This window comes from Dipodomys spectabilis, unplaced genomic scaffold, assembly GCF_019054845.1.
Source record: "Dipodomys spectabilis isolate Male_0828 unplaced genomic scaffold, ASM1905484v1 ptg000763l, whole genome shotgun sequence".
In the NCBI taxonomy this organism is placed as follows: domain Eukaryota; kingdom Metazoa; phylum Chordata; class Mammalia; order Rodentia; family Heteromyidae; genus Dipodomys; species Dipodomys spectabilis.
In genome coordinates, this window is record NW_024871440.1 from 86234 (window position 1) to 99653 (window position 13420).

At 46.7% G+C, this 13420-nt stretch overlaps 1 protein-coding gene and 1 non-coding gene across 2 annotated transcripts in view; both read left to right on the forward strand.

Annotated features, from left to right (window-relative positions):
• The window catches only part of Smc1b (structural maintenance of chromosomes 1B), a 63694-nt gene extending 51698 nt beyond the window's left edge, over positions 1–11996 (forward strand). Inside the window, exons 19-25 of the mRNA XM_042672711.1 lie at positions 600–698; positions 2684–2840; positions 3946–4100; positions 5257–5408; positions 8147–8216; positions 10500–10610; positions 11871–11996. Coding sequence (XP_042528645.1) covers positions 600–698; positions 2684–2840; positions 3946–4100; positions 5257–5408; positions 8147–8216; positions 10500–10610; positions 11871–11996 — 870 coding nt within the window. The remainder of the gene's footprint in view (positions 1–599; positions 699–2683; positions 2841–3945; positions 4101–5256; positions 5409–8146; positions 8217–10499; positions 10611–11870) is intronic.
• On the forward strand, positions 11085–11187 carry LOC122102168. Its single transcript, XR_006146472.1, has one exon. It is a non-coding gene; the product is annotated as a U6 spliceosomal RNA (small nuclear RNA).
• Positions 11997–13420: the final 1424 nt, after the last annotated feature.

Below are 13420 nucleotides of genomic sequence, written 5' to 3' on the forward strand. Positions count from 1 at the left end.
TAAGAGGTATACTTATTAGTTCACAGTGATTTTCCTTGAGTTTGTATTAGTTGGGAACATCTAAATAGAGGTTTTTTTTCCCTTACAGGTCTCGGTTTGAATCAGCATTAACTAAATAGTGATCATTTATTTGTTGCGTTTATCCTGTTCCTTCCAGGGCATAATATGTATTGAAATTGAAATACACATGTCAGGCTTTGTGTTAGGCAACAAAAACAGCAGCCAGAAGTCTTCTCAGTCTAGTAGGAGGAGACAAGCAAACAAAGGATAAGTAAGATGCTAAAGAAAACAGAAAGGACAAACCCAGAGTATTGATAGCTTGTGCTCACAGCTGTGGATGGTGAGGCCCAGGTAGCCAGAGGAAATGGCAGGCGAGCAGACACATGGAGAGGTGACCCGTGTGGTAGCTCTAGTAGCACGCCTGCTGGAGTAGGAAGGCTCTCGTGGTGCCCCAGAGTAGCCATGGGTCGCTGGCACATGCGACCCTGCCGTGGCAGGCTCCTCAGTCTGAATGAGATGATGAGAAACTGAAGACCAGGAGAGACAAGCGAGGTCAGGGCCCCATTGGGATAACAAGGAAGGATTTTCCTGTGTTTCAGTTGGGGACTGGAACAGAAAGTACCCAGGCGACAACTGACATCTATGAGAGGGAGGCGGCCATGGAAATAGACTACAGCTCTCTACGGAGTGACTTAAAGGTAATCCAGAGTTCTGCTTATGACTCACTCAGAACAATATTGAATATTAAATCTGGAAGGGGAGAGGGCAAACCCTCCGCAGAGGCAGGGCATGGCCTGGGCTGCCATTCGATTCCATGGAGCCATGGCTCTGGTTCCGTCAGCTATAGCCACATGTTTCCTCGGCTTCCTCTTGAGGCTGCTTCTAAAGGGACAGTGACTAGAGCACTTGGGGTGCTGCCGTTACAAGAGCAGAAGGTTTTCCTGTAAAATCCCAGCTGTTTTCACCGGGATCTGAGCGGAGTCACGTGTGTGTTCCTGAACCCCAGCCACTGGTCGCAGGGGCACGCGGAGACAGCTTTCCTCTGAGTGAGCAGGATCACCCTCAGGGCACGGCTTCACAGGTGGGAATGGCCACCGGCCAAGGCAGGGACTGTGGACACTGAGGGGATCTTGCACTTCCAGTTGCTCATATGCTTTGTGAGATTTGTTTGGGCTGTCTGCATCTGTGGCATTCTTTGGTACTCAAAAACAGCCTTTATCCTCTCAGTAGTTTTCTATGCAGTGCTCCTTCCCTTTGAGTTTGTGTCTAGAGAGTACTTTTCCTACCACCACCCATGACCTAGTAAACATTTATATTTTTGTGTTGGTGGTTTTCTTTTGTTTTCATTTGTCTTTTTAATTCATCTGAAATTTACATTAGTATAATGGGTTTTTTAGAATATGATTGTATTGTTATTAATGTGTGTGCAGTAGGGTTACTGTTTCCTAAGTCAGGTAATGAGTGTATTTTGTTTAGAAGTGTCACCTCTTCCTTTCCTCGCCCTGTTTCCCCGCCCCATCCCTGCCCACAAGTTACATAGTTTTCCAGTGTCTACGGAGGACCATGCCTGCATTTATTCATCCTTCCTTCCTCCATTTCTACCATTCCTTTAGCCCTCCCAAAAGAAAAAAAAAACAAGCAAACAAAAGAAAAAACACCCATGCTGGGCGCTGGTGGCTCACGCCTGTCATCCTAGCTACTCAGAAGGCTGAGATCTAAGGATCGTGGTTCAAAGCCAGCCCGGGCAGGAGAGACTGTGAGACTCCTATCTCCAATAAACCACCAGAAAACCAGAAGTGGCGCTGTAGCTCAAGTGGTAGAGTGCTAGCCTTGAGCTGAAGAGCTGAGGGACAGCGCCCAGGCCCAGAGTTCAAGCCCCACAGCCGACCAAAAAAAAAAAACAAAACACCCATGTTTCCATTTCCTGGGATTTGCTTCAACAAATAGTATTTTAAATGTTCAGAGGCAGTATGCATTTGGGTTCCTCCCCTAAAAGTAACCTCCTTTAGTCTCACTGTTTATGTATGAATGCCTAGAATCCTATATAATTTATCATGCTCCAGTGTATTTTAGATCTATAAGCACTTATTTCTTAAGAGTTACTTTGTTCCAAAAATTGTCTTCTAATCTCACTTTTATTATGAACTAATTAACCCCTCTCTGGAAGTCAAGGCTTTCCAGGAGGGAATGGCTGTACTTCCCCTTCTTTCTTCATTTCATTTCAGTTGGTCCTAGTCTTCCATCAAGTTCCTGGCTAATTATTACCCCCCACCCCCACCCCGCTGTCTAGTACCTGTTTCCCCAGAGAAGAGGTTTTTCTCATCCTGTTGCAAATGCTAGTTTGTAACTCTGACTTTGCTATGAACTTGTCAGAGGAAGGGATGGAGTAGTTTTGTCATCACTCATCAGTGATGCATAATGAATGGTCAGTATTTTTGTTGAACAAGCCAGTTTAAAAACTAAGAAAGTAAACCATATCTCAAAGGCAGTGCATACAGCACCACAGCCTGAAAGGCCCAACTGAGTAGGGAGCTACAGGCATGCGGTGTACCTACAGTTCCAGGGCCAGGGCTCCCATAGGAAGAGCTGGTGGATGGCCACAGCCCTGTGTATGCATCGTAGGTCAGCAGCCCAGCCCAACACAACACACACGCAAGTCACTCTTGTTCTTTGCTAATAATAGGCCCTGCAAAGAGACAAAGAAGTGCAGGTCTACTTGACTCTCTTTCGGGAGCAAATAGCAGCCAAAGAAGACATTCTGTTGAAGACAGCAACCCCAAACCTGCGAGCCCTGGAGAACTTAAAGAATGTCAGAGACAAGTTTCAAGAGTCCACAGATGGTAAAATTGAATTTATATTTATGGTTGTTAACAAGATCATATCCGTGGTGGCTTTGATTTCTGTACCACGTGCCAACAATCTCAGTGGATTGTAACTTTCCTTTTTGCTTGTCTGGTATTGAGAATGTGAAATCAGGGCCTCAGGCTTATCAGGCTGGCATAATTCTCCCGAGCTATGCCTCCACTCCTGTTTCACACTGTCTAGTTAGTTATGTACCAGTCACACACACACCTGTGTTGTGATCAGGTACATGCATCCAGCTTCTTCTGTAGAGATGGAGTCTCAGACCTCACTGCCTGGGTTGGTCTGGAACTGCCATTGCCTCAGTCTCGGCCTCTCATGTAGCTTGGGGATAACAAGTGCTCTTTAGTGCACCCAGCTATAGGCTTAGGAGAGGGTCTCACTACCTTTACTGCCCAGACTTGCCTTGAACCAAGATTCTCCCATTTTCAACCTCCCAAGTAGCAAGGATTGTAGGTGTGAGCCACCAGAGCCTGACCTGTTTTTTTTTATTGTATATTTTTCTCTATTGTCTTATATACGTCTTATATACTTTTAATGTTGAATTATTAATTTGTCCCTTTATAAAATACTCTGAATGAATTTTAAAAATAGGTTTATTGGTTATTTTAGAATAGATATTTAATTTTTTAATAACAGCAATAGGCATATTCAGAATTTGTTCATCATTTAGAAATTAGTCCTGCCACTAGGCATCAGTGGCTCATGCCTATAATCCTAGCTACTCAGGAGTCTGAGATCTTAGGGTCCCAGTTCAAAGCCAGCCCATGCAAGAAAGTCCGTGAGACTCTTATCTCCAATAAACCACTCAGAAAACCGGAAGTGGCATTGTGGCTCAAGTGGTAGAGTGCTAGCCTTGAACCGAAGAGCTGAGGGACAGTGCCCAGAACAGAAAGAAAGAAAGAAAGATATAAATTAGCCCTGCCATAAAAGGACTCAATTGTAAGAGATTTGCTCTTAGAATTAGTAATAGCTGAGGTGTTTTGAAGGTAAATTTAAAACAATGTAACTGAAATTTCAATTCAAAATATTGTATTCTTTTAAGCTTTAAGTATCTCAGTGGCCTCCCAAATTCTGTCTTAGCATTTGAGGCCAGCAGAAAGGAAGCCAGAATATGCAGGCAGGAGTTTGAGCAGGTGAAGAAGAAGAGATTCGACCTTTTCAGCCAATGCTTCGAGCACGTCTCCATCTCAATTGACCAGATCTACAAGAAGCTCTGCAGAAACAGCAGTGCCCAGGTAACGTGTCCGTCCCAGGCGGGGGTGGGGGTTCCAGAGTGCGGACGCGTTGCCTGCCCCTGCAGGCTGGAGTGCCTCGCTCGCTCGCTCGCTCGGGGCGCTGTGTTTCATAGCCTGTGCTTTGATCCCCTCCCCATTCAGAAGCCGCACTCAGCAAGGCAGAACATTCTGAGCCTGTTTCCCCACCTGGTAAATGAGTAGGTTAGCGTAGCTGGTTTTCAGGTTCTCTTCATGGTGAAATTCTGTTGTCTGGTACTACAGTACTTTTTCTTTTGGGGTAAAGGTATAGTCTGTGTAAAGGACCTGGGGAAGATGACTCGGTCCAAGTCCAGGGTCCAGGTCTCTTGGCTATCACCAGTCCATTCTGTTACTAACGTTACACAGCAAATAATTGTGGAATGTAATGTGGAATAAAGGGTGGGTCAGCACCTCATTCCTGCTCTGCTCTTGGTTCATGTTCTTTTGTGACTGAAGTGACCCTGGGATAGGGTTTTTAGGGTAGTTTTAGAACTAGAACTAAGTTCCAAAACTTAGCTTATGTTCAGTCAAGTAAGACTAAAGTATGCCCCTAACTCCCTGAAATAGGGTCTATCTGTATGTGGCCCAGGAAAGTGTTGAGTAAAGGTCTGGTGAGCAGACAGTGATCCCACAACTGTTTTGTAAAGGCATGTGTTCAGATCTTGCCGGCAGCCTGGCACAAAGGCCAAAATTGTGAGTATGCCAGAATGCTTTCTCTCTCTGCCCCAGCCCTGTGGCCTGTGAGTAAGCCTATAGACTAAGTACATTATTCACAAGTACTGGTATTTTTCCATCAAAACTGAGGAAATCGGGCTGGGAAGGTGGCTCAGTGGTAGAGCACTTGCCTTGCATGCCTGAGGCCCTGGGTTCGATTCCTCAGCACCACATAAGCAAAAAGAAAAAAGCCAGAAGTGGCGCTGTGGCTCAGGTGGTAGAGTGCTAGCCTTGAGCTGAAGAGCTCAGGGATAGTGCCCAGGCCCAGAGTTCAGGCCCCACGACTGGACCCAAAAAAAAAAAAAAAAAACTGAGGAAATCCTTATCAACAAATATTTGTGATTTATGTTCTCCATGCAGTTGCAATCAGTTAACTAGTTAGCTAGTTTTCTGATAATGGCTAAATAAGTCATTTGTGTTCCAGGCATTTCTTAGCCCAGAGAATCCTGAAGAGCCGTACCTGGAGGGAGTCAGCTACAACTGTGTGGCTCCAGGAAAACGGTTTATGCCGATGGACAACTTGTCAGGCGGGGAAAAGTGCGTGGCAGCTCTGGCTCTCCTGTTCGCTGTGCACAGGTAAGACCAGCGCTAGCCCAGAGACCTGCTTTATATCGGGGACCAGAGTTATGTCAGGGACCAGCTCTCTACCAGCGACTGATGTTACACCGGGACCCAGTTTATACAGGGGACTGGCTCTATACCAGGGACTGGCCTTATGCCAGGGCAGAGAACCAGGGGTTATGTCTGCAGACAGTAGAAAGCGTATATCAAACTGGTCTCATCAAATTGTCTTATACCTATAGCAATTTAGACAGCAAATCAGAAAGTTCAGACATCAACAAATGGTTTTAAGCAATAACTTGGAACTTTCATGGTTTCTAGAAAATCAAAAAGAAGAAATATTTGGTTTTGTTGTCCCAGGGATTGAACCCAGAGCTTCATATATGCTAGGCAAGCATTCTACCACTGAGCTACAGGCCAGCCCGCAAAGAAATGCTTGAGCTGTCCAGAAAGGACATCAGGGTGGCCACAAAGAACAAAACCAGGAAGTCAACTGTGTATTATTTTCCTCATTCGTATTTGGAGATCTTCTATTCACTAAAGAATACCAAATGCAAAAGTTTTCTTTTTTCGTATATATGCTGGTTGTGGGTCTCCAACTCAGGGCCTGGGCAATGTCCCTTAGCTCTTTTGCACAAGGCTAGAGCTCTACCACTTTGAGCCACAGGCTCCACTTCCAGTTTTGAGTGGTTAATTGGAGTTAACTGTCTCACAGGGACTTTTCTGTCTGGGGCTTAAAACTGCAATCCTCAGATCTTAGCCTCCTGAGTAGCCAGGATTACAGTGTGAGCCACCAGTGCCTGTTTTAAGTATTTCTTTTAAAAAGAAAAAAAAGTGTACTTAACCTCATTTCCAGTGACAGTGGTGACAGGTTTTTTAGTTGAGTGACGTCTGTCAACATCATCCCGTGGCAGGAACATCAGAACATGGGAGTTTGGCAGCGGGATTCTACTGACCACAGGAAAGACAAAGAGAGGAGCTTTATAGTAAGGAGGCTCCAGAGAGCTGGTAGTCTCTGAACCCAGGATCATCGTAGAATAAGACTGCCACTAGGTGGCAGTCCAGGCCTGTATGCAACAGATAGTTCCTGAGGACCCCGCGCGGTGGCAGGTTGATATCTAAGGATCATGGTTCAAAGCCAGCCCCAGCACAAAAGTCCGAAAAACTTCTGTCTCTAAATTACCAGCAAGATGCCAGACCGGAGACATGCTTCAAGTGGTAGAGGCTAGCTGTGAACAAGAAACACAAGTGATAACATGAGCCCTGAGTTCAAGCCCAGGACCAGCATTTAAGAAAGGTGGAGAGGGCTGGGCAGGTGGCTCAGTGGTAGAGCGCTTGCCTTGCATGCATGAAGCCCTGGTTTCCATTCCTCAGCACCACATACACAAAATCCAGAAGTAGCGCTGTGGCTCAAGTGGTAGCGTGCTAGCCTTGCGCTTCAGAAGCTCAGGGTGAGGAGCTGGGCACTAATGACTCAAGCTTGTACTCCTAGCTTCAGGAGGCTGAGATCTGAGCATTATGGTTCACAGCCAGTCCAGGCAAGAAAGTCTGTGAGCTCTTAGCTCAAATTAACTATCCAGAAGCTAGAAGTGGAGCTATGGCTCAAAATGGTAGAGTGCTAGCCTTGAGCAAAAGCAGCTCAGACACTGTGCCCAGGCCCTGAGTTCAAGCCCTGGCCAAAAAAAAAAAAGCCAACATGGAAGTCTGTTGTGAAGGTGACATTTAAGCAAAGAAATGAAGTAATTAAAGGAGCAAATCATGTGGACAGCTAAGGGAAGAATGTTCTAGATCTGAGGACAGCAAGTACAAAGAGAGCCTGGTGAGGTGGTGGCACACACGGGTTTGGGGGGCCATTGTAATACGGTGAGGGTGGCCACAGTGGTAGCTGGCAGACAGGGAGTAGGACTGGAAGACCTGGGGATGAGCCCATGCGTGGCCCCAACACTGGAATGACAAGAAGAGGGCTGGGGAGGGGAGCAGCTGAGGATTCGCACATGGAGAGCTTGAGGCCGAGGTGCAGGTGCAGGTGCAGGCAGGTGAGGAACCGCTGGGAAAGCAGTAGGCCACTGGCAAGCGCTTGGCACGACTGACAGAAGCAGTGGAGGCGGGCAGGGTGTGAGACAAGAACTCAGAGCCAAGCCTCGAGATCCTTTCGTCTCTACCTGGGGTTACATGCGGGCACTACCATGCCACGTTCTCCCTAAAACTAAAAGGGCTGGTTTTCTTTCCTTTTGCGGGCTGGGGATGGTACGTGCTTGGCTCTCACTCTCCCACTGAACTACATCCTTACCAAGGCAGCTAGTTAGATGCGGGGAGGAGGCTTTGAGCCCCGAGATATTGGCATTTGAGAGTTCGATGAAAAGTTGGCAGAAGAGACTCAGAAGGTTGAGACTAAGCAGGTTTCCTTCAAGTAACAGAGCAGAGGTGCAGGCCAGGAAAGGCCAGCCCTGGCTCGTGGGGCTGGGTGCCGCTGTGGACTAGGAAGGAGTCCAGGATTTAGCAGCAGAGAGGTAACCAGTTACCTAAGCAGCTTTCCAAAAGCGTGTCTGTGTGTGTGTCCATGCCAGGCCTGGGCTTGAACTCTCCGGGCTTTGCACTCTTGCTTAGCTTTTTCCCTCAAGGTTGACACTCTACCACTTAAGCCACAGCTCCACTTCCCAAAAAGATGTCTTATTCTATTGCTCGTCTTCCTGACAATGACAAGTATTGTGTAAAACAAGAACATTGCTAACTTGATTCTGATTTTTTTCTAGTTACCGGCCTGCCCCATTCTTTGTTCTAGATGAAGTGGATGCAGCCCTGGACAATACTAACATTGGCAAAGTGAGTTTTTCTCCACTTTAATTTTCAGCAACGTGACTTAATGTCTAGGTTCATGTCCTGGTCAAAAAGTAGTTTACCTCAAATATATGGGGTCATAGGCACACCACTAATAGCTCATTAAAATCAGTACCTTTGGCCAGGTGCCAGTGGCTGGCTCATACCTGTAATCTTAGTTCTTCGGGAGTCTGAGATCTGAAGATCTTGGTTCAAAGCCAGTCTGGGCAGGAAAGTTCATGAGATGCTTTAATTTCCAATTAACCACCAAAATCGAGAAGTGGAGGTGTGGCTCAAGGGGTAAAGCCCTAGCCTTGAGCAAAAAAACTCAAGGATAGCACCTAAACTCGAGTTCAGATCCCAGGATTGGTGTGTGCATGTGTGTACACATGCACGAGCACACACACACACACACACACACACAATCAGTACCTTTAAAAGCATAAATATCTAAAAAGAAGATGTTTTAGTTGTTTCCTTCAGTTTATGTGGTCCATGGGCCAAATAAGTTATTAAAGTCCAAGGATAACCTCTCCAAATAAGCTCCAAAGGAATTAAGAGTTCAAAGTTCTTTTTTTTTTTGGGTCCGATCATGGGGCCTGAACTCTGGGCCAGGGCGCTGTCCCTCAGCTCTTCAGCTCAAGGCTGGCACTCTACCACTTGAGCCAAAGCGCCACTTCCGGTTTTTTTCTTTTTCCTTATGTGGTGCTGAGGAATCAAACCCAGGGCCTCATGCATGCAAGGCAAGCACTCTACCACTGAGCCACCTTCCCAGCCCTAAGAGTTCAAAGTTCTATGGCCCAGTTTTATCATCCATTCGCTGTGCTGTGCATAAGCCTGTCTTCATTATTCGAGACAAAGGCAGAACCAAGGTCACCATTTAACTCTTATTATTGTATTAGTTATGCCAGGCATGGGGCATCGCTTACCTTAGAGAGTTGTATCAGCATTGAAGGACAGGACACAGATCCACACAGCCGCTCCTCCACACTTTCCACCCGCTCCTCAGCTCTTGACGAGTGATCCGTGGACATGAGTGTCAGCTATAACACCTGACCAAGGGTGGCGCACACCCTGAGCAGCCCTTCTCCTGGCCAGGGAGAGTTCCAGCCTGAAGAGCTTCCCCCCCTTTGAGATGGGTTCCATTCTAGACCCATCTTCTTCCAGAGATGACTGGATCCTGTCTTATGGCTGCTGTTTTTGCTGAGGTACATTTCTCAGAACTTAAACAAATTGGCAACCTGGTTTATAACCTGCTCTTGAGCGCTTGGTTAATGGGTGCTGCCCAGCGAGCACGCCTCTGGAGCTACTCTCCCAGATCACTAACTCCGGTGAGTCTCACATCAAATACACGTAATAGCTAAGGCCTGAGATGGCACCTCAGCCCCTCCCAGGACTCACTTCCCAGCATGACAGGAGATCCAAGAAGGTCCTAACGCTACCCAAAGTCAGCCAAAGACCTTGTGGTAGTAAGTGTGGAGAAGAGAAAATATGAAACAAAAGAAAGTCTTGATGTGTCTGGAGCAGAGCACTATTCCTCCAGAGTAGCTCTCCTCTTCCCTCGTCGCTCTCTGTGGTGGTGACCCACTCCCCACCTTCCTGCCTCAAATGCTTGTCATGTAAACCTTGATGGATGCAGGCAGCTGACGGGACTCCAGCCTGATTGCCTGGAACGATCTCTCCTCAGGAAATCTGGTGACTCATTTCTCCCCTGAAGCTGCCTTTCCTGCTTCAAAACTTCACGCCTTAAGCCGGGCGCTGGTGGCTCACACCTGTCATCCTAGGTACTCAGGGGGCTTAGATCTGAGGATTGCGGTTCAAAGCCAGCCCAGGCAGGAAAGTCCGTGAGACTCTTATCTCCAATAAACCACTAGAAAACCGGAAGTGGTGCTGTGGCTCAATCGGTAGAGCACTGGCCTTGAGCTGAAGAGCGTGGGGACAACGCACAAGCCCAGAGTTCAAGCCCCAAACCGACAAAAAAAAAAGCAGGCCTTGTATCTTGATACCTATACGGCTGCCATGTCCCCCACCTTCAGGCTCAGGAGGAAGCAGAAGGCCTTCTTCACCCTCATAAAATGTTTGCATGGTAGTTTTATTTTGACTGACCTCTTATTTTAGAAGTTCATGGGGTTTACTAAATGGCCAGAAGAGCAAGTGTTAAATGTTCTCGCCTAAAATGAGCGCTCAAGTAGAAGAGTGTTTACTTAGAGACCATACTTTTCCCCCAACTGCCTCCAGAGCCCAACTGAGCCTTTGGCTTGCTGGTGAACTGTGCTCATTTCCTCTCAGGTGTCAAGTTACATCAAAGAGCAGACTCAAGAACAGTTTCAGATGATCATCATCTCCCTGAAAGAAGAGTTCTATTCCAAAGCTGACGCTCTCATCGGCATCTATCCTGAGGTACACGCAGACCCCACAGGCATCCATCCCAGCATGCCCTGTACCTGCCATCCTGAGCTGCAGATACTGCTGGGTTTCTGCAGTTGAAAAATATTTAAGATGTATTTTAAGGACAAATTAACTCTACAGCACCATGACTTTTATAAAATAATACATTAACTTATACAGAACAAACAATATGGTTATCTGATGTTTCTTATGTCTTAGGCAAAACAAATGCATTATAAGCAGGAAAAACCATAGAAGCTTCAGGTGGCACAGTAGCTTTTAGAATATGCAACACCTTTTTAAGCTATTCAGATACTTAACTGGGCTGCCAAGGTAGAGCAGTTTTCCAGACATTGGGTTTTCAGGCTCAGGTCCTACTTCCTGAATGTTCCTTGAAGCTAAGATCAAATTTAACTTACATTGCTGTTAGAGGACCATCCAGAAATAGGCTACATGGGGTAGAAGTTCTCATACCAGATTAAAAAATCGCTTCCGCAGCACATACACTAACATTGGAACAGAACAGAGAAGACTGGCATGGCCCCTGCGCAAGGAGGACACACAAATTCCCGACGTGTTCCACACTTTTAAATCAACTTTCCTTTAAAAGAAAGATCCTGCTATAAACAGGGAACATCTATCTCTTCATGACCTTTTAGGTAAAAGGAGAGTCCTTTTTATTAACAAAAATCCAGACTCACTCATTTCAGGCCGTATTTGTGTGCACTAATCCTTTCCCCTAAATTACAGAGGACTTAAGCTATTTTTTTTTGTTTTTTGTTTTTTTTGGGGTTTTTTTGGTCGGTCGTGGGGCTTGAACTCTGGGCTTGGGCCCTGTCCCTGTGCTCTTCAGCTCGAGGCCAGTGCTCTACCGCTTGAGCCACGGTGCCACATCCGGTTTTATTGGTTTATTGAAGATAAGTCTCACGGACTGTCCTGCCCGGTCTGGCTTTGAACCTCGATCCTCAGATCTCAGCCTCCTGAGTAGCTAGGATTACAGGCGTGAGCCACCAGCACCTGGCAACTGTTTTCATTTTTTAAAACTAGTTCATGTTATTTGTCAGTCATGGGGCCTCAACTCTGGGCCTGGGCGCTGTCCCTCAGCTCTTCAGGTCAAGGTTAGCGCCCTACCACTTGAGCCACAGCACCACTTCCAGCTTTTTCTGCTTATGTGGTGCTGAGGGAATTGAACCCAGGGCCTCATGCATGCAAGGCAAACACTCTACCACTGAGCCACCTTCCCAGCCTTAAACTGTTCTCTTTCTGTTTTAGCACAATGACTGCATGTTCAGCCGAGTTCTGACTCTGGATCTTTCTCGGTATCCATGTGACCTTCCAGGCCAAGAAGGCAAAAAACAGCAGGATGCTCAAGAGTCCAGAGACTCCCATTCCTGTTAGAAACCATCCCCGGCCAGCGGAGGTGGGGTCAGTGTTTAGTACCCAGTTACAAGCCCAGGTCTGTGTGGAGTTGAACAAAACCTTTCACCACTATTCTAGCCAGACAGCTGTGGCCCGTGGTGAGGCGTGTCCGGGCTGGCCGCAGGGAAGGCTGTGTGGGACAGACGGTTCTGTACACTTTGGATACGTTTGTCAGAAGTTTCTCAATCTCCACTCTGGTCTTGCCTTGCACACTGAAGTATTTTGAAAGAAAATGCCTCTTGCTGAGGGTTGATATTGTGGTGCTGATGAAATCCACATCTCCCACACTCTAATATTAAAGTGCTTAACTGCTGAAAGACGGGGTTTTTAGATAGGGTAAAGGTTAGTAAGTTGAAACCATTTTTTATGGGAAACTGTTTCAGAGGAACTATGTTAATACTGAAAATATCAATAAAAATAGCCGGCTTGATTTCAAATGTCTCCAGATCTCATTTCTATTAAGAATGCGGCTTTCTCAGCCAGACCTGATGCATGTAGGAAAGGACAGCGTGTGTGTGGGCATCATTCACACCCACCTCAAAATAGCCACACAAACCCCAAGATGATACTCCACCAAGGGAGCTAACGGAGAGGTGGTGGGAACTGGGTGCAGGATGGCTCACGATCAGGGAGCCAGGCCGGTGGGGACAGCTGGGTAGTGTCCAGAGTCCACCTAGGACAGGTTAGCACCCACCTTGAAGAAGGACCAAGGTAACCCTGGCAAGGACCTTCTCATGCCTCTAGCAACTACTTAAAATGCAACCACCTTACAATCTAGCCTTGACAAGGCCAGACTCTTCACTGACCTTGTGCTGTTTCCTTCTAATTTATACTAATCATGGGACTATCAGACCATTAGAACAAAACAAGTCATCAGCAAGACATTCTTTAGCAGGACACTGGGAGCTTTTCTTTGCCGGGCTGATTTACTCACCCAGTTTTGTGTCCAGCTTGTCTATTTCTAGGCACCTTCTGGGCTAGTAACTGCTACACAGCACTGTTGGGACAGCATTCAGATTCAAATATCCATCCATCAGAGGACTGTGGTTCGAAGCTAGCCTAGCAGGCAAGTCTGAGACGTTTACCTCCACTTAACCACTAAAAGATGGAAGTAGAGCTGTGGCTCAAGTGAGGGAGTGCAGCCTGAGTGAAAGCTAAAGAGGCTCTTGGCCCAAGTCCAGACCCCAGTATTCACACACATACAAAGTAATTCATGCTCGCCGTGTGGATACATGCATGTGCTAGTACCAGGGGCTCGAACTCACAGCCTTTTGCTCTCAACGTTTGTGATGGGCTCCATTACTTGAGCCACAGCTCTAGTCTGGCACTTGACTGATTAACTGGAAATAAGTCAGGACTTTTCTGCTAGGTCTGGCTTCGAGCCTTGATTTTCAAATTTCTGT